At 41.1% G+C, this 27,938-nt stretch overlaps 1 protein-coding gene across 1 annotated transcript in view; it reads left to right on the top strand.

Moving 5' to 3' along the window:
- The window catches only part of cachd1 (cache domain containing 1), a 175,903-nt gene that overhangs the window by 117,123 nt on the left and 30,842 nt on the right, over positions 1-27,938 (top strand). The window contains exons 5-16 of the mRNA XM_061975732.2: positions 3,210-3,336; positions 8,391-8,535; positions 8,624-8,840; positions 8,932-9,081; positions 16,704-16,970; positions 20,785-20,934; positions 21,751-21,874; positions 21,953-22,070; positions 23,616-23,784; positions 23,885-24,027; positions 24,455-24,636; positions 27,451-27,561. Of these exons, the coding sequence (XP_061831716.2) occupies positions 3,210-3,336; positions 8,391-8,535; positions 8,624-8,840; positions 8,932-9,081; positions 16,704-16,970; positions 20,785-20,934; positions 21,751-21,874; positions 21,953-22,070; positions 23,616-23,784; positions 23,885-24,027; positions 24,455-24,636; positions 27,451-27,561 (1,903 nt within the window). The remainder of the gene's footprint in view (positions 1-3,209; positions 3,337-8,390; positions 8,536-8,623; positions 8,841-8,931; positions 9,082-16,703; positions 16,971-20,784; positions 20,935-21,750; positions 21,875-21,952; positions 22,071-23,615; positions 23,785-23,884; positions 24,028-24,454; positions 24,637-27,450; positions 27,562-27,938) is intronic.

Genomic DNA, 27,938 nt, shown 5'->3' with positions numbered 1-27,938 from the left:
CCACCCGGCGGAGGAAATTAATTTCGGCCGCTTCTACCCATGAGCTTGTCCTTTCGGTCATAACCCAAAGCTCATGACCATAGGTGAGGATGGGAACATAAATCAACCGGTAAATTGAAAACTTGGCCTTCCGGCTCAGCTCCTTCTTCACCACGACGGACCGATGCAGGGTCCGCACCACTGCAGACATCGCACCGATCCGCCTGTTGATCGCACGATCCAGTCTTCCCTCACTTGTGTAGAAGACTCTGAGGTACTTGAACTCCTCCACTTGGGGAAAAATCTCGCACTCCACCCTTTTCCGGGCGAGAACCATGGACTCTTACTTGGAGGTGCTGATTCTCATCACAGTCGCTTCACACTTGGCTGCAAACCAATCCAGTGAGAGCTGAAGATCTTGGTCAAATGAAGCCATCAGGACCACATCATCTGCAAAAAGCAGAGATCTAATCCTACAGCCACCAAACCGGATCCCCTCAACGTCGTGACTGCACTTATAAATTCTGTCCATAAAAGTTATGAACAGAATTGGTGACAAAGGGCAGCCCTGGCGGAGTCAAACCCTTACTGGAAATGGATCCGACTTACTGCTGGCAATGCAGACCAAGCTCTGACACAGATCATACAGGGAGGGTACTGCCACAATCAGACCGTCCGATACCCCTTACTCTCTTAGCACATGACTTCCGGAGGGACACGGCCGAAAGCCTTCTCCAAGCCCACAAAGTGCATGTCGACTGGTTGGGCAAACGCCCATGCACCCTCAAAACACTCTGTCGAGAGTATAGAGCTGGTCCACTGTTACACAACGATGACGAAAAAGCACACTAGTTCTCCTGAATCCAAGGTTCGACTACCAGCGTAGCCTCCTCTCCATTACACATTACCGGGAAGGCTGGGGAGTGTGATCCTACGATAGTTAAAACACACCCTTCGGTTCCCATTCTTAAAGAGAGGAACCACCACCTCGGTCTGCCAATCTGGAGGCACCACCCCCAATGTCCACACAACGCTGCAGAGTCTTGTGAACCAAGACAGCATACAGAGCCTTAAGGAACTCCGGGCAGATCTCATGCACCCCCGTGGCCCTGCTAACGAGGAGTTTTTTATCTACCTCGGCAACCTCAGCCCCAGTAATAGGAGAGCCCACCAAAGATTCCCCAGGCACTGCTTTCTTATAGGAAGACGTGTAGGTGGGATTGAGGAGGTCTTCGAAGTATTCCCTCCACCGATCCACAACGTCCTGAGTCGAGGTCAGCAGCACACCATCCCTACCCTATACAGTGTTGACAGTACACTGCTTCCCCCTCCTGAGGCGGCGGATTGTGGTTCAGAATCGCTTCAAAGCCGTTCGGAAGTCGTTTTCCACGGCTTTGCAAACTTCTTCGATGTCCAAGTTTTTGCCTCTGCGACCGCCAAAGCTGGGCGCCGCTTGGCCTGTTGGTACCTGTCCACTGCCTCCGGAGTCCCATGAGCCAAAAGGACCCAATAGGACTTCTTCTTCAACTTGACGGAATCCTGTGGCGGGTTCTGGGATTACCGCCACAGGCACCAACCACCTGGCGGCCACAGCTCCATGGCCCACTCAGACTCAATGTCCACCGCCTGACAGGTTCAAAGTTCTTCCGGATGTGGGAATTGAAACTCTCTGTTGGGAGACTCTGCCAGACATTCCCAGCAGACTCTCACAATGTGTTTGGGCCTGCTAGGTCTGACCGGCATCCTCCCCCACCATCAGAGTCAACTCACCACCAGGTGGTGATCGGTAGAAATTTCTGCCTCTCTCTTCACCCGGGTGTTCAAAACATGAAACCGCAAGTTTGATGACACAACTACAAAGTCGATCATCAAACTGAGGCCTTGGGTGTCCTGGTGCCAAGTGCACATATGGACACACTTATATTTGAACATGGTGTTCGTTATGGATAGTCTGTGATGAGCACAAAATTCCAATAACTAAGCACCACCCGGGTTCAAATCCAGGCGGTTGTTCTTCCCAATCACGCCTCTCCAGGTTTCACTGTCGTTGCCAATGTGAATTCACCCAGAAGAACAAGTGAATCACCTGAGGGAGCACTCTCCAGTACTCCCTCGAAGGAATCCAAAAAGGGAGAGTACTCTGAGCTGCTGTTTGGTGTGTAAGCACAAACAACAGTCAGGACACGTCCCCCCACCCGAAGGCGGAGGGAAGCTACTCTCTAGTCTATCGCGTTAAACGCCAACATACAGGCTCTAAGCCGAGGGGCAACAAGGATTGCCACCGCAGCCCGTCGCTTCTCACTTCTTGCAATGCCAGAGTGAAATAGGGTCCAGCCCCTCCCAAGAGGACTGGTTCCAGAGCCCTTGCTGTGTGTCAAAGTGAGTCCGACTAGATCGAGCCGGAACTTCTCCACCTCGTGCACAAGCTCAAGCGCCTTTCCCCCACAGCGAGGTCACGGTCCATGTCCCAAGAGCTAGCTTCTGGAGCTGAGAATCGGACTGCCAAGGGCCCTGCCTTTGGCTGCCGCCCAGCTCACACTGCACCCGACCTCTAAAAGTTAAAGTTAAAGTTAAAGTTAAAGTACCAATGATTGTCACACACACACACTAGGTGTGGCGAAATTATTCTCTGCATTTGACCCATCACCCTTGTTCACCCCCTGGGAGGTGAGGGGAGCAGTGAGCAGCAGCGGTGGCCGCGCTCGGGAATCATTTTGGTGATTTAACCCCCAATTCCAACCCTTGATGCTGAGTGCCAAGCAGGGAGGTAATGGGTCCCATTTTTATAGTCTTTGGTATGACTCGGCCGGGGTTTGAACTCACAACCTACCGATCTCAGGGCGGACACTCTAACCACTAGGCCACTGAGTAGGTCTATGCCCTATGATCTATGCCCCTTCCTATGAGTTGTGAGCCCATTGAAGGAGGGGACAAACGTTACCTTTTCCTCGGAAAACTGTAAACCATGATCATCAAGAATAGAACAAATAAAAGCTTGACATATCTTACTTTGCATTGAATGACTTTACATTACATATTAGTTTCACATTTGAAGTTGAATTGCTGGCATGAATGAACATTATAGAATATTTAAAAATTTTGAGTTTCACCTGTACATAATGTCCAAGTTCTAGTAAATGTCATCTGTTGTCATTAACATACAACAATGAATGTGTCTTTTACAATGTGGAATTGTCACTCCCAAAATTCTCATTATATTCTTTCTGCAGTGTTGGCAGACAACCTCAAGTCCAACCCAGGCATCAAGTGGCAGTACTTCAGCTCCGAGGAGGGCATCTTCACAGTCTTCCCGGCCCACAAATTCCAGTGTAAAGGAAGTTACGAACATCGCAGCAGGTACAACTCAAACTCTTTTCAGTTTTCCCCATTAAAGCTTTTGTCTGTGGTATCACTTGTTAGGCTAGTGGGTCTCAAAGTTTAATTGGGTCAATTTGTGGTAGCGTTGATTACCCAAACTCCAAAACTTAGGTGAATTGGGCGTTGAAATAAGGGAGTCGAAGGGTTGACAAGTATAAGAGCCTGTTGGCTAATTGAATCAAAATTATGTAAAATGGGAAAACATTATTTTTAACTAAGAATTCAAGCCTAAAAGAGGAAACACAAATAATAGTAAGAATTTAACTGACCTAAAGAGGCCATTCACACATTGCCAGTTTGGATGGCAGTTAATGGCGGCTCGACCGTGTTAACGCCGCACGCAAAGTATTGTCATCACTCATCTGCCATAAACCCCGAAAACTGCCCCAAAATTTTAACAAGTTCAATTTTGAATGGCGGTCTTGGCAGTTTGAAATTAACTATGGTCAAAACTCCTATCACTGGGTAAAGGACTGCAGCCTCGGTGGAGTTAAACATGGAAGCGTCACTGTCTCACTCAGTGGCACTGCAATTGATGCAGCGTAGCGGGAGGAGGATAGGGTTGCGCAATATACATACTGTATATACCCATCCATCCATCCATTTTCTACCGCTTGTCCCTTTCGGGGTTGCGGGGGGTGCTGGAGCCTATCTCAGCTGCATTCGGGCGGAAGGCGGGGTACACCCTGTACAAGTCGCCACACTCACATTCACACACTAGGGCCAATTTTTAGTGTTGCCAATCAACCTATCCCCAGGTGCATGTTTTTGGAGTTGGGAGGAAGCCGGAGTACCCGAAGGGAAACCACGCAATCACGGGGATAACATGCAAACTCCACACAGAAAGATCCCAAGCCCAGGATTGAACTCAGGACCTTCGTATTGTGAGGCACATGCACTAACCCCTGTCCCACCGTGCTGCTGTATACATATATACAATATACAAAAACATTTGAATATCGTGCAGAACTTCATTCACTTCAGAAAATTAACTTCAAATGTGAAACTAATATGTGATAAACTCAATACATGCAAAGTGATATATGCCAAGCCTTTATTTAGTTATAATTCTGATGATCATGGTTTTCAGTTTTTGAAAACCCCAAATTGTATGAGCTTTTCAATTCGAGGTTTTCATAAGCTGTAAATCATAATCATTAAAATGATATCAAAAGAAGGCTTGAAATATCTTGAATTGTATGTTGTGAGCCAATGTCATAGGTTAGTTTCACCTTGTAAATCTAATTGCTAGAATACACTCTTTATACGATATAAAAAAAAATGTAGTTTCACCCGTAGACGCAATACGATATAAATGATATCACTTTGGCCGACGATAGTGCTTTTAATACTATCGTTATATTGTAATAATGCATATTGATGACACATTCTAGTTGTGCCCCGCAAATTTGACAGAACATTTTGTCGTTTTTGTTATTATTTACAAACTCAGCAAATATGTCCCCGTTGTCAAGACACTTTTAAAATAAGAACAAAATAGTAGGAATTCATTTAAATATTGAATTGATATCGTTACACCACCATCCTGTGTTGTTCTATGAATATAATTGTGATCAAAAATTCAATCATTTGATGTTCTAGAAAATTTGATGTATTCGTATCAGTATTGGTATGACCAATACTGCCCCTGTTACTACTTGGTATTGGATCGATCCTGAAATCCGTAGTATTGCCTTTGAATAAGAGATGGAAGCAGGTCTTGATAAGATTGGCTCATGGTCTGAATCTGGTCCATAATCCGAATTTTGAGAAAGAACTGCCTGGTAATCTGCCATCCTAACTACAATATCTCACTCTATGCTATTCTCAATACTCTTCACCTTCCACATCTCATCACCCTTCAGTTCTTCCCATCCAAATTGCCCTTCCTCATCCAATCCTCTGCCATCCTCACTACACAGCTTCCTCACGCTGTGCTCCTCTTCCATCACCCAACAGCCCTCCTTCTTGTCATCCTCACCCATTCACCTCTGCCAGTTGCCGTGGGGGGGCTCAGACAGCATGTTGGCGGCTTGCTCCTTGACCACACGTCCTTGGCAGGAATGTGGCACAGTACCACTAAGGCCCGCTGGAATTTCACACTTCCACTGTTGTGGGTTTTATTTGAGTACCACTGAAAGACGTCTCTTTCATTTCCCCTCATATCCCCTCATATGTGTTTTTCACACTTACTTGGAAGAAAAACTCAGCGTTTACAATTTCTAATCGTGCATTTTGTTTTTTGTTTGTGTTCGAACTGGTGTACTGGTACACATCTACGAGTGAAATTGCGTTCCTTGGCTTGCTTTGAGTGTGAATAAGGCTTTGTGAGTCCACCTTCTGTGTTTTTGTCCACAAAGACCACACACGCTGAAGCTTAGCACCTCCAGTTTCTCAGATCCTTTGGCCCCCACCCAGCTGCTATGTGCACAAAGAGCAACAAACAAAATGAAACCATATTATAAATATTGCACAAATGTATTGTCATGGTAGACGAATAAAACTGTGACTATTTCATTAAATATACCGTATTTTTCGGACTATAAGTCACAGTTTTTTTCATAGTTTGGCCGGGGGTGCGACTTATACTCAGGAGCGACTTATGTGTGAAATTATTAACACATTACCGTAAATATCAAATAATATTATTAAGCTCATTCACGTAAGAGACTAGACGTATAAGATTTCATGGGATTTAGCGATTAGGAGTGACAGATTGTTTGGTAAACGTATAGCATGTTCTATATGTTATAGTTATTTGAATGACTCTTGCCATAATATGTTACGTTAACATACCAGGCACGTTCTCAATTGGTTATTTATGCGTCATATGACGTACACTTATTCAGCCTGTTGTTCACTATTCTTTATTTATTTTAAATTGCCTTTCAAATGTCTATTCTTGGTGTTGGGTTTTATCAAATAAATTTCCCCAAAAAATGCGACTTATACTCCAGTGCGACTTATATATGTTTTTTTCCTTCTTTATTATGCATTTTCGGCCGGTGTGATTTATACTCCGGAGCGACTTATACTCCGAAAAATACGGTACATTCTAAATACCAGAGGTGTGGAGGAGTCAGGTTTGGTGGTTATCATCAGTCATCAACAATTGAGAACAGAGAAATGGATATTGGAACAGTGTAGGTCTGACTTGGTAGGATATGGACAGCAAGTAGTAGTAGTAGTAGTAGTAGTAGTAGTAGTAGTAGTAGTAGTAGTAGTAGTAGTAGTAGAGAGAGAGAGAGAGATCGGACTTAGGCATTACAAATGTACATCATTATACTTGAGAGATTAGGTGAGAGTGTTCAGCAAATGTGTCTCCGGCTGTAATTTACAAAATGTATTTCAAAGCAAACTGGATATGATACTGATTATCTTGCCCATTTGACAAGTTTGCATTGCAGCATAATCGCCCAACCCTGTGCCCACGAATCAATGTCAAATATCGCATGCAACATTAATGTGCTTATAGCACTCACTCTAGTAAGAAAGTCCTTTGCTATAGCCAGTGTGCACTAGAGCATTTGACAACACACAAAATAAAGGTAAGTAAAAACACATTAAGGGCCTGATTTACTAAAGGTGTGCCTGTTCTAAAACACGTGCAAACCTGATACCACACGCAAATCTGATCTACTAAATGTGTGCAAAGTGAATTGTGTCTGTTAAGTGACCAAAATAAGGCGTGCTATCCATTTTGTGTCTTGGCTTCATTATTATGCTGATAATCAAAACACCCACAATACTGAGGGGAGAAGATGCAAATATATCCAACAGCTCACCGCAATGTGATGAATTGACACTCATCATCGTTTTCAGAGCACTATATTTTAGTAAATATATTAATATTATACATCTCCTACATGAAAAGATGTCTTTCATTGTGCATTTTCTTACATTTGAGTAAGTAAAAGCCCCGTATGCACACAGAATCTTCATTTAAATAGGGCGGTCTGCACCACTTTTCAATTGCACACGCAGTGTTAGTAGATCACACGCAACACATCCACTTATAGCACACACACTTTTATTTGCACAAGCTGTTTAGCGCGTGGTATTTCAGATCTTAGTAAATCAGGCCCTAACTACTGCTTTATTTTGGGGGAAATTATAAACAATAGCTAACAATAAACAGTTCATTAAACAAAACGTTATACTGCACATATTGCGACCCAAAGGATGAGGGGAAACTGAAACACTTCAAATAGGTCAGCGCGTACTTGTTTTGTATGTCGGTGCTTGGCTGTAGTGTTGCAAGAACATTTCCTTTTGTGAATAATTGCTAAAGTTATGTATTTTTATTGTTGACATATATGCTGTTCTTTGTTTCCCTGTATAGAAATAGTCCTTGTGTGAGTATTTTAATTACCTGTTTCGCAACCTAATATTTATGTTAAACGGTCAGTGAGGAAAGTCTTGTGTCTAATGACTCTCACATCCATGCCTTCACTTTAACTAACAGGTTAGAGCAAGAGCGATAAGAATTGTCACTTACAGCTTTATCACTCTGGATGAATTATAATTACAAATGCCATAACATATTAATGCAGTAGATACAGTTGTTAAATGTAGTAAATGAATCATGGTTTAGATAAGTGGCGTATTATTCTAACACCAGTAACAACTTAACAGGGTGACTTGGAAGGACTCGAAAATACCAAGTAGGTGATTTTTACTTGACCTGTCTTGTCTTGAGACTTGACGTGGATTTGGGATTAAAGACTTCAGATTAATTTGAGACTTGCAATACATTGACGTACTTCCACCTCTGCTAAATACTGACTTTGTACCGGTATGAAAACAGTTCATGCATACTGTGACGCTAATAATGCCATGGCTATTTGAGTATATGTTACATCAAATAAAACCCCTCTTTTATTTTCAGGATTTGTGGTTATACTTTAACAGAAGGTCACAAAATGCATTTTAAAAAGTAAAACAAAATTATACAGTTGAACATTGCAACAGTGGGAACAGAACATCTGTAATTGATCTGATCTGGCTGTGTGGATTCGTGTCTTCTCCTACAGGCCTGTGTACGTGTCTGCAGTGCGTCCCCAGTCCAAACATATTGTTGTGATGGTGGATCACGGAGCGTCTGCAACAGAAACTCAACTGCAAATTGCCAGGGACTCGGCTCTGGTTATCCTTAATGCAATAGATGAACATGACAAGGTATGAAAACGTACTTTTTATTGAACCATCCTGAAAAGGTCAAAAACATTCAAGTTCATCTCACAACACCGTTGTCATTCCTGTCCAGATTTCCATTCTGTCAGTAGCAGAGATGGTTCGCTCCTGCTCCCTTGACCAGTGCTACAAGAGTTTGCTCTCTCCGGCCACCAGCGAGACAAAGAGGAAGATGAGCACCTTCATCTCCAACATCAAAGTATCCGATAGCACCACGCAGCATGCATCAGGCTTCCAAAGGGCTTTCCAACTTCTCCGAAACACCAGCAGCCTCAGCAGGCAAAGCAGCAGTAAGGGAATTCATCTAGTGATTGTTTACATTGCAAACACCGGGTAAAGTCTACTGCTCTATCTGACGTTTTTGTTCTCGCCCCCTGTCAGCCACAGACATGGTTGTCATCTACCTGTCATCTGGCATCACATCTCGAGAGTCATCAGAGCAGGAAAAGAAAGCGACGCTCAGTGTGGTCAAAGAGGAGAACCGATACTTCAACAACTCTGTCATGATCCTCACTTATGCGCTCATGAATGGTAAGATCAGCACGGCCGGGGGGGGGGGGGATAGGTACAATTGATTAGTCAACTAATTGATAGTTAAGGATTCTGTCTTGTGGGTAATTTATTGTTAATCAAGTTTTGAAGCAAATGAGGCAAAATTAAGTACAAAACTTGGTTTCAACCAGCAGAGGCACTGTTGATTGTAACTACTTTGTGGCCTGAAGAAGAGATTTTTAAGCTGTGCTCAGAAGAATGCTTTTTATTTCATAGCATTTAATTACAAAACATGTTTTAATATATGTGCGTAAAACACATTGTCATCTAAAATGATATAAAATAATATTTCATCAATAAGAATGGCCATAAGAATGGCCGATACCAATACTGATCATTATGGTGAGTGCTGTAAAGCACTTTTCCACCAACAGTTCAGGAACTTTATGTTCATTGAACCTCTAGTTCCTGGAGCTATAGGTTCTTGTAAAAGGGTGTGGTTTGTGTTTCCACCGCTTTTCACAGTTCAGGGTAGTTTATACAAATCAGACTGATGACGTATGGAGGAGTGGTTTAGTATATTTCCACACTGATACCATGTAAATAAACAGACAATATTTGGTAAGAGTTATTTTACTAAAAAGTAAGTAAATGAAATACAAAATCAATCGTATACAAAACGATATGAGTTTTTTAAAAATGTTTACCGAATTGTTCATAAAAAGTCAGGCTTTTGACTGCAATGTCTAACAATCAGAAAGTCGTCCTCTCAATAAATTATTAAACTCATGAGGATCAGGTGATTCCTTTTGGTCCATTTCAACTGCAAATAACAATATATAAATAATAAATGTCAGTGTTTGTCTCCCGCAGACAACGCGAACACATGAGCTTTAGCGTTGGCTTGTTAGCATTAGCTAGTAACTACATAAATGGAGTGTCACCGACGACTTATACCTTATTTTCTGGACTGTAGAGCTCACTGGGATACAAGCCGCACCCATTCAGTTTTAAAGGAAAAACAAAATGTTCCCATATTTTAGCCGAACTCTAAGCCGTAGTGAAATGAGTTATTTACACAGAAACATTTTGTTAGTGTTTATTTACATACCGTAATTGTTTCCAAACAGTGCCTGTTACACGGCAGTAAAACGGCTGATCAAACAAAACAGTGTTTATGGACCTATGAGCTGCGAAAGCTAGCTCTAACATCAGCTTAACAGACACAATAACTCCACGATGACATTTTGGTTTCTATTTACGAAACTGAGACAATACAAAAAGAATGCCATTGTAAGTTAATAATACTAACAAAGGCACTTGTACACGTTTTCCCATAGTAACTAATGCTAATGACGCTATCTTCATTACTTTACCATAGCATGTTCAAATATGCATAAAAACACTCCTGCAGACGTCACACATGGGTTGGTTTAGTAAGTAAACATTTATTTAGTTATACTGTACAACTTACAAACGTGTCTTGGAGTGATAAATGAAGAATTCGTATGAGTAGAAACACTAAGACCGAATAGCAACTTTATTTCCAGTAGGTTCATAGCTCAGACTAAACAGAAAGGCAATGCATCAACTGCAGCACCTGCAGTGAGCGAACTTGTCCAAATGATGATGCCATAGCACAAACAATAACATAATCTACTAACTTTATAGCCGGCTGTCAGCGATAAAAAATCCATACATTAGCCGCACTGTTTTATAGGTCCCTAGGTTCAGATCCTAGGAAAAAAGTTGCGACTTATAGACCAGAATTTACGTTACAACATGTACTAAAGTAAATATATACAAACTTTTGTAATATTTGGTGTCATTTACCTTCGTTCCAAAAAGGCCTATTCACAGTTTAACAATATTAACACAATATTTTAACTAGTTTCTCATTCTCTTTTATTACATTCGATTGTTAAAGCGAAACTAAGTCAATAGTACACAATAACTAAACAAAATAATTCGTTTTTTGCCCTCAAAATCCTCCTGTATCCAAGGAATTATTACCTGAGTTTGTAGACATTAACAAAAATAGCAAAAAAATATTTTGCAAAGATAAAAATATCTATCTAATCACTGTAGTATCCATCATATTATTGATACTACCATTGGTATCAATAACCACCAATTTATGGATAAATCCGCCCTCCTCTTAAAGCTTTTTGAATTTTGTGTCACCAGGCAGACAAACTGTAAATCCCGCCCTCACTCTATGCACGTGTGCACTTCACTGTCCCTCCTAGTCTCCTCCTCTCTGGAAGTGCACGAAATTGCACACGCATAGGTTGTTGACAGTCTGAAGTTGCATCGAAAGATCCCCCAGTTCAAATTTTTTTGCAGAAAATAAATCTTGTCGTCACAGGTACATGTTTTTTTTTTTACTCTAATTATGAAATACTAATTTATGTTGTTAAGCTGTAATATCACCATATATTATACAAAGATTTAGCAAAAATCTAAATGCAAAAACCACAAACTATGCCTATGCTTACAATACACGGAACAGCAATCGTGTGACTATCGGTAACACACGTCGCCACGCAAAAGATTACACACAAAATATAGGAAAATGGAACATTAGATTACATGTCGAGAAAGAAAACAGCCACTTGCGAATCCAAAGTTAGTCCAAGACTGGCCCGCAAGGTCCTCCATCTTGAATATGCCGGACTTATATCTATTCAAGTTTTGGCTCTTCTTTTTTCATTTTTTTTAGACGTACAGCATCTTTCTTTTCTCTGATTTCCCCTTTTTGGGTTTTTTAGCAGTACCGTATTTTCCGCACCATAAGGCGCCCTGGGTTATAAGCCGCGCCTTCAATGAACGGCATATTTCAAAACTTTGTCCACCTATAAGCCGCCCCGTGCTGTAAGCCGCATCTAACTGCGCTAAAGGAATGTCAAAAAAACAGTCAGATAGGTCAGTCAAACTTTAATAATATATTAAAAACCAGCGTTCTAACAACTCTGTCCCAAAATGTACGCAAATGTGCAATCACAAACATAGTAAAATTCAAAATAGTGCAGAGCAATAGCAACATAATGTTGCTCGAACGTTAATGTCACAACACACAAAATAAACATAAAGCTCACTTTCTGAAGTTATTCTTCATTCGTAAATCCCTCGAATTCTTCGTCTTCGGTGTCCGAATTGAAAAGTTGGGCAAATGTGGGATCCAAAATGGCCGGTTCCGTCTCGTCGAAGTCATCGGAGTCAGTGTCACTGTTGTCCAGCAGTTCTGTGAATCCTGCCTTCCGGAAAGCTCGGACCACAGTTGTGACCGAAATATCTGCCCAGGCATTTACGATCCACTGGCAGATGTTGGCGTCGTCTGGCGCTGTCTCCCTGTCTTAGTGAAGGTGTGTTCGCCTTCTGTCATCCATTGTTCCCACGCAGTTAGCAGTCTAGCTTCGAATGCCCTGTTGACACCAATATGTAGCGGCTGGAGGTCTTTTGTCAATCCACCCGGAATGACGGCGAGTATTGAATTAAGCGCGTAAGCGTGTCTCTTAATGTGATGTTATGAGCTAGCAAATATAACAACTACACTACCCAGCATGCAACGATAGTGACGAGCATGCGCGGTAGCCCTGAGAAGCGTTGTATGCTGGGAGTTAGAATGTGGTTATGAGCACGCTGTGAGTAAACGTTGAGAACTCAGTTAACACGCCTCGTCTGCATTATTTATAATTAGACAGACAACACACTTAATAGGAGCCATTTTGGGGTCTTTACATAAACACACAAATGGAAATAAAACGTCACATATCCCAGCATGCACCGCACGCTTCTTCTACGGGGAAAAAAGATGGCGGCTGTTTACCGAAGTTGCGAGACCGAAACTTTATGAAAATGAATCTTAATATTTATCCATATATAAAGCGCACCGTGTTAAAAGGCGCACTGTCAGCTTTTGAGAAAATTTGTGGTTTTTAGGTGCGGCTAATAGTGCGGAAAATACGGTATATGCTGTCACAGCAAGCACATGCATTGCGATCTTTCCAGATGGGTGCTCGGCAGCCTTGCTTTACTGAAAACAAGTTTGCACCGTACGCGCGCTTCACTATATATCGCGTAAGCCAATGAGGAGGCTCATTAGTGGGCTCTGCTCACCCCCCCTTTCTCTAAATCCTGAGATTGGATCTGGAAGGGTTGACCGCCAGGAAGTTTGTCTTCCAGGGTTTTATTTACTAAAATACTTAATTAGAAGGCACAGACAACACGCAGACGTACACGTTTTATATGATTTGTTTTACTTAAAGAATATACAGTAACTTAGATACCCCAGCTTTAAGTATTGTCTACTGACAGTGACAATGCTGACACACCAACAATTGTTATTTTACCCTCTCTCTAGACTCTTATTCATCTACTTGTTAATTTCTTGTTAATAGCTGTTTACTTTCTGCTGTAACACACTTCCATCTACACTTCTTAAAGCTTATTAAGCACATTTTTCTTGGTGTTGTACCAAGCAAGCATTGCATGTCTGTTTATGCTTGCTCTCTGTGTGTAACATGTTTAGCTCCGTCTTCCAGTGATAATGACACTTGAGGAACAAAGAACTTTATTTTTTTTGTATGGAAGCACTTAATTAGCTGCTAGCTTGTCAGCCGGGGGACTAAAACTAAATCCAGTGTGAGTCAGAAGGGATCAGCGTTTGTGATTAGTATTGAAAGGCATTAATCGGCAATGGTGATTACGTACTTTTTCATGAAAATTGGCCGACACTGATCAGTGGCCTATCAATCGGCAGTCATACTTTTTACCTATCGCACTTTTCATTCTTTGTTGTTGAAAAAGGGTAGTTTGGTTCACTCAGAATGTTTGTCATAGTATATAGTACGTCTCAAAATGTTAGTCTTTTAATGTAAATACTATTTCTTTGGAAAGTTTATGAACTAGGAGTAGTTTGCAATCAGCAAACAAAACAACATATTTTTTATATACAGTATTGAATGATTTAGAGTGAAACTGTTCAGGTAACAGTTTTAAGTCAAAACAGCGCCGTCATATTGTGTATTTGTCAGAAAATTAATAACACATGCAATAAAGTGGGGCTGCATTTTTTGCCAAATGGGCACCAGACTAAGAGTAGAAGAGTTACAATGTGGTCATTTTTTCACATGACTGTATTTTGTCCTTAAAAGTATGACAATCGCTTGTCTTGCTGCGTGATGTTTATGCAGCAGTTGTTTGTGCAAATTAAAAACGCACCTCTGTGTTGTGCAGAGGGTGGGCTGGAGGTTATAGAAGTGCACTGAGACCTCAAAGGCCTTTTTTGTTTTGTTTGTGCCTGATTCCTTCCCCTATTTTATTGTCCTTGTCAGTCAATGCGGCCCTTCTACGTCCCTCTTCTCTCTGCAACACACATACACTGCATGCATTAGCAAACAAACAATTTTTGCACCCTGAGAATGGAAATTAGGTACATCTAAGAGGGGAGCGATAGAGACTTCAAAGGATGCATGGCTCATTGTGTGTATTTGTGGCTAGGATGAGACTGACAGAGGACCTTGCCAATTTAAAGAGCTCCAGGATGAAAAGGAAGCAAAATATGTCATCCTCACATAAAAAGATTTGTTTCCTACTAAGAGAGAGAGAGACAAAAAAATAATCATAGTAACAGACGTGATGTTCTACTATAACCACATTAATAAAGTTGTCATAAAATGTGTAGGAAGATGAGGTCATATTGCTTTACATTGCATTTGGCAGATGTTTCCTATTCAGTATGTTTTTAACTGTTTGTGGTTCTTCAAAATATGCCCCATTTTAGATGTTTTAATGTCTAGTTTTAGTCCTTAAAGATCATATTGTTTACCTTTTACTAAAGAAACTACACCCGGCTTTGTGCTCATTCGACAATGTCACTCGTGGCGACTTTGCCTCATGTTAGTCACTCAGCATGATGAGCCACCGAGAAGAGCTTTGGCATTAAATTGCCATTCTTCAATTAATCCAGTCAATGATGGTGGTAGGAGAAATTCCATTAGTTTTCCTTCCCAGTGGGGACAACAGTTCTAGGCCAGGGGTGGCTAATTCTTACTCCATTGAATGGTCTTTAAAGGTGTCAATTATGATTTTTTTTGTACATTTAAAACACTTCAGGTAATTTCTACCGTACATAAAGATATTCGCTGATGTGACCAATGGGGGAAAAAACGTCCCAAATGGGCAAATTCCAAATGGCTCGTTTGGAGGAAGTATGAAGGGAGGCAAGATTGTTTTGTAACAATCGCCGCCATGCCTCTATGGTTTGATTTCAAATTTTAGGGACTTATGCAGAACCCAAATACACAAATTTTGCATAATAAGTCCCCTTTAAGGCTTGAATACAATGTCTATTGTATGCGTTAACATAGTTTAGAGTGGCTCACTACATCAGTTAATGTGGCTCACTACTGTACATCACTGACCATATTATATGGTCCATCACATGGACCATATAATATGGTCCATGAGGGTCATCTTTTAATGTGGGTCACCACAATATTTATTGTGGTCCTCCGGCACGTCATTTAACGTGGCTCTCCACATCTGTTAAAATGGCACGGCTCACCTTTTAACGTGGGTCACCACAATATTTAATGTGGTCCTCTGGCACATCTGTTAAAGTGACCCACAACATCATTTAAAGTGCCTCACCACATCAGTTAACGTGGCCCACTACGTCATTTAATGTGACCCGGCAAATCGTTTAAGTATCCCACCCCCATCATCTTAATGTCATCCGGCACACCATATAATATGGCTCAACTTATTTTTGAACGTGGGTCACCACAATATTTAATGTGGTTCAGCACATCAGTTAATGTGGACCAACACATCATTTGAAATACCTCACCACATCAGTTAAACTGGCCCATCGTTTTAATGCAGCGATTATCAAACTGCTGTATGCGGGCTCTATCTAGTGGTACGCCAAAGATTTGATTCATTATTAATGTACAGTGTTTTATTTTCCCATATTCAGACAAACTGTTACTGTTGAAACTGTGTGTAATGGTCAAAATATTAAATATGCTTCTTCAATAAAACCTTTGCCTTTTTAATGACTATTTAGGCCTACCACGCTACTGTTTTTTAATCTTGGTCATTATGGTGGTATTTGTAAGAGCCAAGTGTTTTTCTGCGGTCATACATGGTGAAAAAAGTTTGAGAACCACTGATTTAATGTGACCTTGCACATTATTTAAGTGTCCCCACATCATTTGATGTTGTCCAGCGCATCATTTAAGGTGGCTCGGCTCATCTTTTAATGTGGGCCACTACAATATTTAACGTGGTCTGCGAAAGGCTGGAAACAATAACACACTTTCTGGCTAAATGTATTGTCCCTACAACTTAAATATTACCTACTCATTCAAATAGATATTTTTTGTTTACCAAAAATAAATACTTAAATAAATGCTTGTCATCTTGTACAACATATAATAAACAAAATAAGTTACCTATGCAAATTGTGTAACAAGACAATTATACTTTTATATTAATTTTTATTCACTGTTTCAACTGGCAGCCTTGATTGCGCTGTGGCCCTCAGTAAAAACACGTTTGACACTTCGGTTTATACCTTATCTTGCTTTATTAGATTGAACACGTTCCATCATTGTATGCTAAACACTGCTGTGTCTTATCCTCTCTTATTACAGAGGGAGTAACCGGTCTGAAGGAGCTGGCCTTCTTGCGGGACCTGGCAGAGCAGAATTCGGTTAAGTATGGCGTTGACCGCTTTCCTGCGGCTTCATCGTTTGGATCAGCCGGGGCTCCCATGATGCCTGTGGTGAAGGGTAGCATGATGGTGCTCAACCAGCTCAGTAACCTGGAGACAACGGTGGGCCGCTTCTATATCAACCTGCCCAACCGCATGATCGACCTAGCCCGTTTCAGTTTGCCCTACGCTGACCCCATGGGAGATGGTACGTACTCGGCATCCAATTGGATATTGAAGACTTTTTACTGACTTTATTGTGACTTTTTTGATGACTATTTCAAAAGTTTAAAGATATAGACGCACAGAGGTCCACAACAGGTCAGGATGAACATAAAATGCAATACAGTAGTACCTCAACTTACGAGCTTAATATGTTCTGTGACAGAGCACTTAATTGCTCTGCCCACTAAAACAGCACAAATCTAACATGTAACATGTCTTTCTCAGAGAAAAACAAACTTTTAGATAAGAAATACTGTTTAAAAAACATGCAATATGATGTACTGTAGTTTTATGAAATAATGTAATAATAATGTACAGTATTTACCTTGGAGAGTGAACTTCTACTGTATCTCCTTCCAGCTGCTTCTCCATCAAACAGACTATCAGCATTATATTCATATTTTCATAGATAAATGTCCGCCGTTTAGATATTATTTGAATATCCTTGGCTGGGATTAGACTCATTCTGCTTCAGTATGGTGCAGAATAGCAGAGATATGCTCAAATTCACATGCTTGGTAATGTTTTTGATGATTAGTTTTTTTTAATCATCCACTTCCCCTTCGCACTAACCTTCACACCCACTTTCTTCCTTCTCGTGGTTTGACAACAGGTTATGTCCATACCTAGCTATAAACTAATGCAAGCCAGTAAGACCAGATCTTACGGGGTTCACTTTGGCATTTGCTGTGCCAACTCATGGTGCTAAATTTTTGTTTGCAACTTGCAATTAGTCGAGGGAGAGCTCTTATCTCAAAACACTCATAAGTTGAGGTATCACTGTATTCGTATAATTTACACAGAAAGACACACTTAACGTCAGTGAATCTCAACTGGTGGGTTGCAGGTCTTTGTCTGGATGAGATGTGACGTTTGTAAACGAGTCCATTCTTTTGAGCGACTCCAAAGTGATACAAACCAATTCACTATTACAAACTGTTCGTACTCGTGCATCTCAATAAAATATAATATAATACAAAAGTAATTTGATTTCATGAGTAAGTTCAAATGAGACAAAGAGATGTATTAAAGGCTCAGGACGTTTTTTTGTTTCCTTTTTTGATTAGACTGTAAACTACCGTATTTTTCGGACTATAAGTCGCAGTTTTTTTCATAGTTTGGCCGGGGGTGCGACTTATACTCAGGAGCGACTTATGTGTGAAATTATTAACACATTACCGTAAAACATCAAATAATATTATTTAGCTCATTCACGTAAGAGACTAGACGTATAAGATTTCATGGGATTTAGTGATTAGGAGTGACAGATTGTTTGGTAAACGTATAGCATGTTCTATATGTTATAGTTATTTGAATGACTCTTACCATAATGTGTTACGTTAACATACCAGGCACGTTCTCAGTTGGTTATTTATGCGTCATATAACGTACACTTATTCAGCCTGTTGTTCACTATTCTTTATTTATTTTAATTTGCCTTTCAAATGTCTATTCTTGGTGTTGGGTTTTATCAAATACATTTCCCCCAAAAATGCGACTTATACTCCAGTGCGACTTTTGTTTTTTTCCTTCTTTATTATGCATTTTCAGCCGGTGCGACTTATACTCCGGAGCGACTTATACTCCGAAAAATACGGTAGTAGTTTACGATAGGGGTGTCCTGATCTGATATTGATATCACATATCGGTCCGATATTAGCAGAAAACTGATCCACTGTTGCAAACTGTTCTTAGTCGTGCATCTCAATAAATGATAAATAAATGATAAATGGGTTATACTTGTATAGCGCTTTTCTACCTTCAAGGTACTCAAAGCGCTTTGACAGTATTTCCACATTCACCCATTCACACACACATTCACACACTGATGGCGGGAGCTGCCATGCAAGGCGCTAACCAGCAGCCATCAGGAGCAAGGGGTGAAGTGTCTTGCCCAAGGACACAACGGACGTGACTCGGATGGTAGAAGGTGGGGATTGAACCCCAGTAACCAGCAACCCTCCGATTGCTGGCACGGACACTCTACCAACTTCGCCACGCCGTCCCCAATAAATATAATATAGTACAAAAGTAATTCGATTTCATGAGTTCAATTAAGACAAAGAGATTTATCAAAGGACCAGGAAGTTTTTGTGTTTCCTTTTTTGATTAGACTGTAAACTACTAGTTTAAGTAAGATAGGGGTGTCCCAATCTGATACTAATTGCACATATCGGTCCGATATCAGAAAAAATCAAGTATCGGATGATATCAGCTTGTTTCTCAAATCGGCCTTGCAGTGTGTTTACTTGCGCCAAACTGTACAGCCTGTTAACATCGAAATGTCCTCCAATAAGCATGGAAACATGAGAAAGTAAGTTTGAAGGAGAAGACGTGGATGTTCGAATCAGAGAAATAAACCAATCAAAATATGTCCTACACGGCAAGTCAATGTCCTTGGCATGTAGCCACATTTCCAAATGCCAAACATATATCCATGAAAATATTGAGAAGCTGCAGATGCTCTGTTTGCCGTGTTTCAGTTTGTTCTGTCTGCTTCTGACTCAACAAAGTGGGCGGTCAAGCATAACCTTTGGTACACAGACATACATATAGCTCGTTGTCAACTCTAACCTCTTCGGTCGGTCCGTCACTCTAATATTTCCATGTGCGACATAAACAATGATGTTCTAGTTCTTATTGTTACACAGCTGTGAAGCAGCCTGTTGGAGATTTAATCACAGATTAAATAGATTTCTATTAATTTCAAGTGTTTTGATTCACAAGCTCAATCAGGGATTGTACCTCAGTCGTGTGCTCGTAAGTTGAGGTACAACTGTATTTGTAGGTCTTTGTGTTTGGAATAAAAGTACCGTATTTTACGGACTATAGAGCCGCACCCACTAAATTTTAGGGGGAAAAATATATACAAATATTTTTCCATGTATTAGCTGCACTGGACAATAAGCCACAGACATATACCTTATTTACACCCGAAAGATTTTGCAAATGTGTATTTATATACCTTAATTGTTTCCAAACGCTGGCTGTAAATCCGGATGATCAAACAAAACAAAAGTCATGGTCATGGACCCACTATCTGCAAAAGCTAGCTCTCTCACCAGCTCATTAGACTCAATAACTCCACTGTGACATTTTGGTGAATTTACGAAGCTGAAAAAATACAAAAAGAATGCATAATCATACTAAAACAGACACTCGTAAACGTGTTAGCAAATTAGCTAATGCTAACGACACTAGCTGGATTACATTATGATAGCACGTACAAATATGCATCAAAACACTCCTACAGACATCACACATGGGACGGTTTAGTATGTATGAAAAGTTTTAGACGGAATGGCACTTATACTTCCGGTTCAAAACACTAAACAGAAGGAAATACTGTAGGCGTTCACCCCACAGAACCTACAGTGAGCAAACTCGTCCAGTAGATGGTGACATAGCACAAACAATAACACACTTTTTTTTAGTGTCTTTCCTTGTGTTTTATGAAAACTACCGTATTTTTCGGACTATAAGTCGCAGTTTTTTTCATAGTTTGGCCGGGCTCCAGTGCGATTTATATATGTTTTTTTCCTTCTTTATTATGCATTTTCGTCAGGTGCGACTAAACTCCGGTGCGACTTATACTCCGAAAAATACGGTAATTACATTATGGCCGTCAGCGAAGACAAATCCATAAATCAGCCGCACCGTTCCATAAGCCCCAGGGTTCAAAGCATAAGAAAAAAGTAGCAGCTTATAGTCAGGAATACACAGTAATCACAAAGTTTAATTGAACCCCATGGTAAGATGTATAATTGTTTCATGTTGTGTTAATTCTTTTTGTCCAGGGTTTATCATGACTGTGAGTCGTCCCTGTTACTTTGGTAACCTGCTACTGGGCGTGGTCGGAGTGGATGTGAATCTGGCCTACATTTTGGAGGATGTCACGTACTATCAAGACTCTTTGGCTTCATACACCTTTCTCATTGACAACAAAGGTCAGTCAGCTTGAAGACAGGCGATAGGGGAGTGTTGTTGTCTTGTTGGGACCACATTTACATCACTATCATCGTCTCGCTAAGGAGGGGTGTTGCTGGTTCAAACTAAAAAGCTCATTACACTGCATGAGAATTAAAAGGTGGGCAGGTAAAAGAAAGGGCAGATGTTAATTTTTGAAGGGGTTATAAAGCCATGAGCTAAAGTGTAGCGGAGGAAAATCCCCAAATAAGGTCTGAAGATCTTATTTTTCATTGCTTAAGTGGTTTTCTATAACCCTCAGAACTATTACACGTATTTATTTAAACTATTGGCAGCAGCATGGTGACATTTGAGCTTCTGTTAGCCTTTTCAAGAGTTTTTTTTTCTTTCGTTAAAAATGTTTGCTATTGCAATAAATATGCCATCAAATTATACATAATTGCTACACTGGCTTATATAGAGAAGCAGCTCAGTTAGCCCGACTTCCATTGAGGTTGTTAGCTGCCATTGAAACAGTGCTGTTGCCAACAAGAGTTTAGGAAAATATTCAGCTGACGAGGCTGCCGCACCATAAGTTTAGTAAGTAAACAAGGTTTCCCTTATTGTTTCTTATTTTCTGGAAAATACCGCTTAGTATTTCCAAATGCAAATGATGAAAGGTCATTCAGTGCTTTTTGTGCGAATGCTGTTCGACCAACATTTACACTAATACAACTTTGCATCTAAGATTATTTTATATTTTAATGTGACTTTTTTAATACTATTTTTTGTCAAACTTAGTTATTAGTTTAGCCATGTACTACTTTCACATTATGAAAGTATGTTTGCTTTTCCAGGTTACACCTTGATGCACCCGTCACTAACCCGGCCTTACCTGATGACCGAGCCTCCTCTTCACACAGATATTATTCACTATGAGAATATTCCGCGATTCCATGTTGTACGACAGAACATTCTCAAGTAAGAATATTTTTCTTCACCAGTTGTCTTAGCCACGCTTTTAGAGCAGCTATTCATGGGCGTTGTGTTTTGTTTCAGCCTCCCATTGGGCAGTCAGGTTATTGCTGTTCCAGTTAACTCATCTTTGTCTTGGCATACAAACCGCCTCCGAGACAACAGCAAAGACGCATACAACGTCAGCTACGCCTGGAAACTGGTAGGTGATGCTGCGGTGCATCCTGGGTGGACACGGATAAGTTAAAAAACTCATATGTTGCCCATCTAGTGTGAAAAAAAATATCCATCTACACGAGTGTAGTTTAGAACAGACATAAAAATGTGTATTTTTCCAAATCAAAAGCCAGAAAAAGCAGCCACAACTGAATTGAGGGGGGAATAGTTTCAAGCCTTCAAAGGTTTCTCGTTGTTCCCATTGGGGTTGAGTTTGTTCTTGCCCTGATGTGGGATCTTAGCCGTGGATGTCGTTGTGGCTTGTGCAGCCCTTTGAGACATTTGTGATGAAGGGCTATATAAGTAAACTTTGATTGATTGATTGATACTTTATGTGAGACTTTCCTTTTCTGTGCATGCTAAATAGTGAAAAACTGCTAGCAAGAGGCAACATATGTAATGGGGATACAATCTATTCTGCCTATAAAGCCCTTAAAAAAACCTTACAAACCTCTTGGGCGCATTGATTTCACAGCACACATAGCAACGGTAGCATTCGTTGCTATGCGCGCTGTGAAAGGGAAGAAACACAATTTCAGTCTGCTGTGTAATGTACTGTTGCATGGTCTGATTGACAATAAAGTTGACTTGACTTGAAATCAGTCAACAACAACAGAGAGCAATTCCTGTGTTTGCTGCCACTAATGGCAGACTTTGTGAGAACTTTAGCACTATTGCTAAATGTTTCAAAAAAGAACATAAAAACATTAAACATTAAAATGGCCGCTCTCACTGGGATGCCGACTGACTGGATGTTTGTATCTTTCAGCACTTGTGCCCTCTTTAAGCTGCTAAATTCAGAATAATCCTCACCCCTCAGATACAAAATAGTTCCTAGCAATGTTTTTGTAGTAAAACCAACTTTTCTTACCTGTTGGTACCTGCTTTTGTGTATTTGGGATCCCCATAAGTCCCAAAAATGTGAAATGAAACCATGGAGGCATTGCGGAGATATTTAAAAAACAATCCTGCCTTCCTTCATACTTCCTCCAAATGAGCTGCTTCTACTATACAGGTTAGATGTTTGATTTATAATCTAGCATTACTGTTTACTAACTCAAAGGCAATGCAGAAGCAGCTCAAGCTCCTCCTCCTTCTTCTTTTCTATTTTATGGCTGGTCCTAGCCAATGTTACTAGCAGCTCAAGCTAACTAGCTCGTAGCTGGCTACTGTACGAGCTAGTGGTCGGAGTAGCAGTGTGATGAGAGCAGAAAAGTAGTTCCTCTGTGTTCGCTCTTACAATAACAATGTCGCTATAGCTTGTCAATATGCAGGTCACGGCATGTAAATGGAGTTTCGTTGGCGATTTCTTTTTGCTTTTCTAGCGCACTTTAAGGCGAAGTAAATGAATACAATAACCAAGCAGTTTTTCACTCCTGAGAATGCACATAAAAGAGAAAGATGTGTGTTCTTGTCTCACTTTGGGATTGTTTATGATGGGCAAAGTTCTTCCAAAAACATGCAGTTCCATTTTAAAGATGCATTTTATGTAAAAGAGGGGATTTTTGTAATGTAATATCTTCTCTTTTAGGTTCAGGACACATCTTTCATTCTATGCATAGTGTATGTGCAGCCAGAGATTCCGGTAAAACAGCTCAAAAACCTGAACACTGCACCCGGCTCCAAGCTCTTGTACCACCGTTTAGACCTGTTGGGTCAGCCCAGCTCTTGCCTCCACTTTAAACAGCTTGCGACCGTTGGTAAGGTGACGCATAATTCCACACAGCTTTTATTTTTCAGCCATGAAAAAACATTTGTATGTCACACAGTCCCTCTATTCCCTTTCTTTGCCTTTCCCAGAGTCCCCCACAGTGATGCTGGCAGCTGGGAGCTTCTCCTCTCCGTACGAGCACCTCAGCCAGCCAGAAACAAAGCGCATGGTGGAGCACTACACCGCCTACCTGAGTGATAACACCAGGCTCATCGCCAACCCAGGCCTGAAGGTACACGAGCAAAGAAAACAATAGAAATATTCCTACACGTGACCATGACTGCAACGCTAACGCTCAACAAAGATGTGACTAAAGGGGATTTAGAACAGTATTTCTAATGTTCAGGTCTGTATATTAATGAAGCTCTGCATCTTTAAGACAGGAACACCCCCTATGTGCTCTTGGCAGTGTCTATGCATTCCTGGTGTGGGGGTGTTGGGGTAAGGGGTTTAAAATCAACCACACTTCCAGCTCTGATGCCCCCTCAAGTGACCCCTTTCAGAACCTGGGGGGATATTTTCTTATTTTACTCTACTGAAAGTTGATCCGACCAGAAATAGTTTTACTCTTTCCTCAAATGTATTCCTCAATCTCCCCTTTTTGTCTTTTTATCTCTACCCTCAAACTTCCTCCTGTCTCATCTTTCCCCCCACCGCAGTCCTCTGTCAGGAATGAGGTTATGGCGACCAGTCACGTCACGGATGAGTGGATGACACTAATGGAAATGAGTAGCCTCAACTGCTACATTGTGCGGCGTTACATAGCAACGCCCAGTGGGGTGCTCCGGATTTACCCTGGATCATTGATGGACAAAGCCTTTGACCCGACTCGTAGACAATGGTGAGGCTTACTTTGGACCGAGTGAAGGGCCGAGTGTGTGTGGAGTGGAATTAAAGGGAACCATCTATGTGCAGAATGTTTTCTAGTCATTGATTTATCAAGATGTTTTGATCATCTTGAAACAAATATAAAGCATTTTCTACACTCAAGACAAAGTTTAGTTAATGAAATTTTTTAAAACTAATAAACGCTGTCAATTAGGGATGTGCCGACCAATCGGTATCGGGCGATTTCCCTGAAAAAGTAAGTAATCTGCCACTGCCGATTAATGCCTTTAATTATCTTTTATTGCCGATCACAAACATCGATCCTTTCTTGCTAATTAGCGGCTAGCAGCTAATTATGTGTCTTTATACGCAATGTCAAGCCGTTTCCCTTAAGTGATAATAATCACCTCCATTAAAGGTAAAGTTAAAGTACCACTGATAGTCACACACACACTAGGTGTGGTGAAATTACCCTCTGCATTTGACCCATCCCCTTGTTCCACCCCCTGGGAGGTGAGGGGAGCAGTGAGCAGCAGCGGTGGCCGCGATCGAGGATCATTTTGGTGATTTAACCCCCCATTCCAAGCCTTGATGCTGAGTGCTAAGCAGGGAGGTAATGGGTCCCATTTTTATAGTCTTTGGTATGACACGGCCAGGATTTGAACTCACGACCTACCATTTCAGCAAATAAACTACGGTACTTTTCTTAGTATCTAAAGGATCACTGGAGGACGAGGCTAAACATGTCACACACCGAAAGGAAGCCAGGAGCAGGCATGCTAATAGCTAAGCTAAGCTAGCTTTAAAAAAACACCAAGAAAACAAGTGCTTACTAAAGTAGGCAGATATTAACAGGAAATGAATAAGTAGATTCATAAGAGTTGTAGAGAGGATAATACAGGGGTCGGCAACCTTTACCACTCAAAGAGCCATTTTGACCCGTTTCACAAAATAAAGAAAACAATGGGAGCCACAAAACTCTTTTGAAATTTAAAATGAAATAACACTGCATACAAAGTTTTTTTTTTGCTTTGTGCTATGTATAAACCATGGGTCTCAGACACGCGGCCCGCACCTTAATATGAAAATGTAATGTTAGTGCGGCCCGCAAGTTTTATATGAATACCGCTTGACAGCATCACACCTGCCAACCCTCCCAATTTTTCCGGGAGACTCCTGAATATCAGAGCAACTAATCTCTCGAATGTCTGCTGATTTTCACCCAAACAGTAATAAGGGCTTGCTATGATGGCACTACCTTTAGCGCCCTCTACAACCTGTACAAACAGTTTGCCAGCCCAGTCACATGTTGTATGCGGCTTCTGCTGACACACATAAGTGACTGCAAGGCATACTTGTTCAACAGCCATACAGGTCACACTGAGGGTGCCCGTTTAAACAACTTTAACACTCTTACTAATATGCGCCACACTGTGAAACTACACCAAACAAGAATGACAAACACATTTCGGGAGAACATCCGCACCTTAACACAACATAAACACAACAGAACAAATACCCAGAATCCCATGCATCCCTAACTCTTCCAGGCTACATTATACACCCCCGCTACACCCTCCCCCCCCTCTGTGCGTTGGTTGAGGTGGGCGGGGTTGGGGGGGTCGGGATTTGGTGGTAGCGGGGGTGTATAATGTAGCCCGGAAGAGTTAGGGATGCATGGGATTCTGGGTATTTGTTCCGTTGTGTTTATGTTGTGTTACAGTCCGGTTTTTCTACCGAAATGTGTTTGTCATTCTTGTTTGGTGTGGGTTCACAGTGTGGCGCATATTAGTAAGAGTGTTAAAGTTGTTTATATCACAACCCTCAGTGTAACCTGTACGGCTGTTGACCAAGTATGCCTTGCAGTCACTTACGTGTGTAAGCAGAGACCGCATACTACATTTGACCGGGCCGGCACGCAGATAGCATGGTGTAAAAGCGGCCGCGACGACATGTTGTAGAGGACGTTAAAGGCTGTGCCACACGGCACGCCCTCAATTTTGTTGTCCGGGTGAAAATCAGAGAATGTTTGCCCCGGGAGATTTCCGGGAGAGGCACTGAAATCCCGAAAACTCCCGGAAAAATCGGGGGGGGGGGGGGGGGGGGGGGGGTGGCGGCAAGTATGCAGCTGAGCCGCATCAGAGTGATCAAAGAGCCGCATGCGGCTCCGGAGCCGCGGGTTGCCGACCCCTGGGATAATATAACAACTGTTGGTTTGTCAGCATTGTCACAGTCAGTACACGACACGTAAGAGGAGGGCGGATCGATCCATAAATTGGTGGTGTTGATATTAAGGGTAGTATCAGTATATGATCAATACAAAAGTGATCAAGTCGATATATGTATTTTTCAAGTTAATTTTTAGTTGTTTTTGTAATGTTTACAAACTCAGGGAACAATTCCCTGGACACAGGAAGACTTTGAGGGTAAAAACCAAATGATTTAATTGAGTAGTAAATTTTGCTTTTGTTTAGTTATTGTGTACTATTGACTTTGTTTTCGATTGTATCTAATAAAATGAAATAAGTAACTACTTCAAATATTTTGTTGATATTGGGAAACTGTCAATAGCACTTTCCATAAATACAAAGAAAGATGTACTGTTCATTCATGAGATCGGTATTGGTATTGGCCTGGTCTCACGCATTGATTATTTTATCTGAAAATGCAGCATAAAACCTTGATCGGAACATCCCTACTGTCAATGCCTAATTGTTCATAATTATTTATTGTTTTTTGTAGTGTTTTATTCCAGAAATGTGAACTCTGCCTAGACTACAGATGGTAGCAGCATGTATGTATGACTCCATGCTGTATTGTGAACCAGGTACCAGCATGCTGTGGCCAACCCTGGCCTCATCACCTTCACTGGGCCTTACTTGGACGTGGGTGGAGCAGGCTACGTTGTTACAATCAGCCACACCATTCATGCCTCCAGGTTGGATTATTGGTTTTATTAGTGTCAAATTATCATGTTAATTGCAATTATTTAATTACAGACTCATTTAGTGCAGTGTTTATTAATCAAATGTTCAATCTGGAACCTTACTGTCTCGGTATGCTTGCAAGTTTCCGCGCCCTCCTCTTGTGCTTGACTGAAAGCAAAACCAGTACTGCCATTTGGCTCAACAATAATATGTAGCCACTGTGAAAAATAATGTCCTTATCCATATTTTGATATCAGCAAAGAAACAAGTATCGGATGATATCGGCTGGCAAAAAAAAATGTCCGATATAAACTCCGATAGAAGCAGTCCTGCAGTGTGTTTACTTGAGCAAAGCTGGACAGCCAATTAACAGATGAATGTCCTCCAA

Source organism: Nerophis lumbriciformis, linkage group LG14 (assembly GCF_033978685.3).
Source record: "Nerophis lumbriciformis linkage group LG14, RoL_Nlum_v2.1, whole genome shotgun sequence".
Classification (NCBI taxonomy): domain Eukaryota; kingdom Metazoa; phylum Chordata; class Actinopteri; order Syngnathiformes; family Syngnathidae; genus Nerophis; species Nerophis lumbriciformis.
Note: the sequence above shows the minus strand (reverse complement) of the source record. Positions and strands in the feature narration are given on the sequence as shown.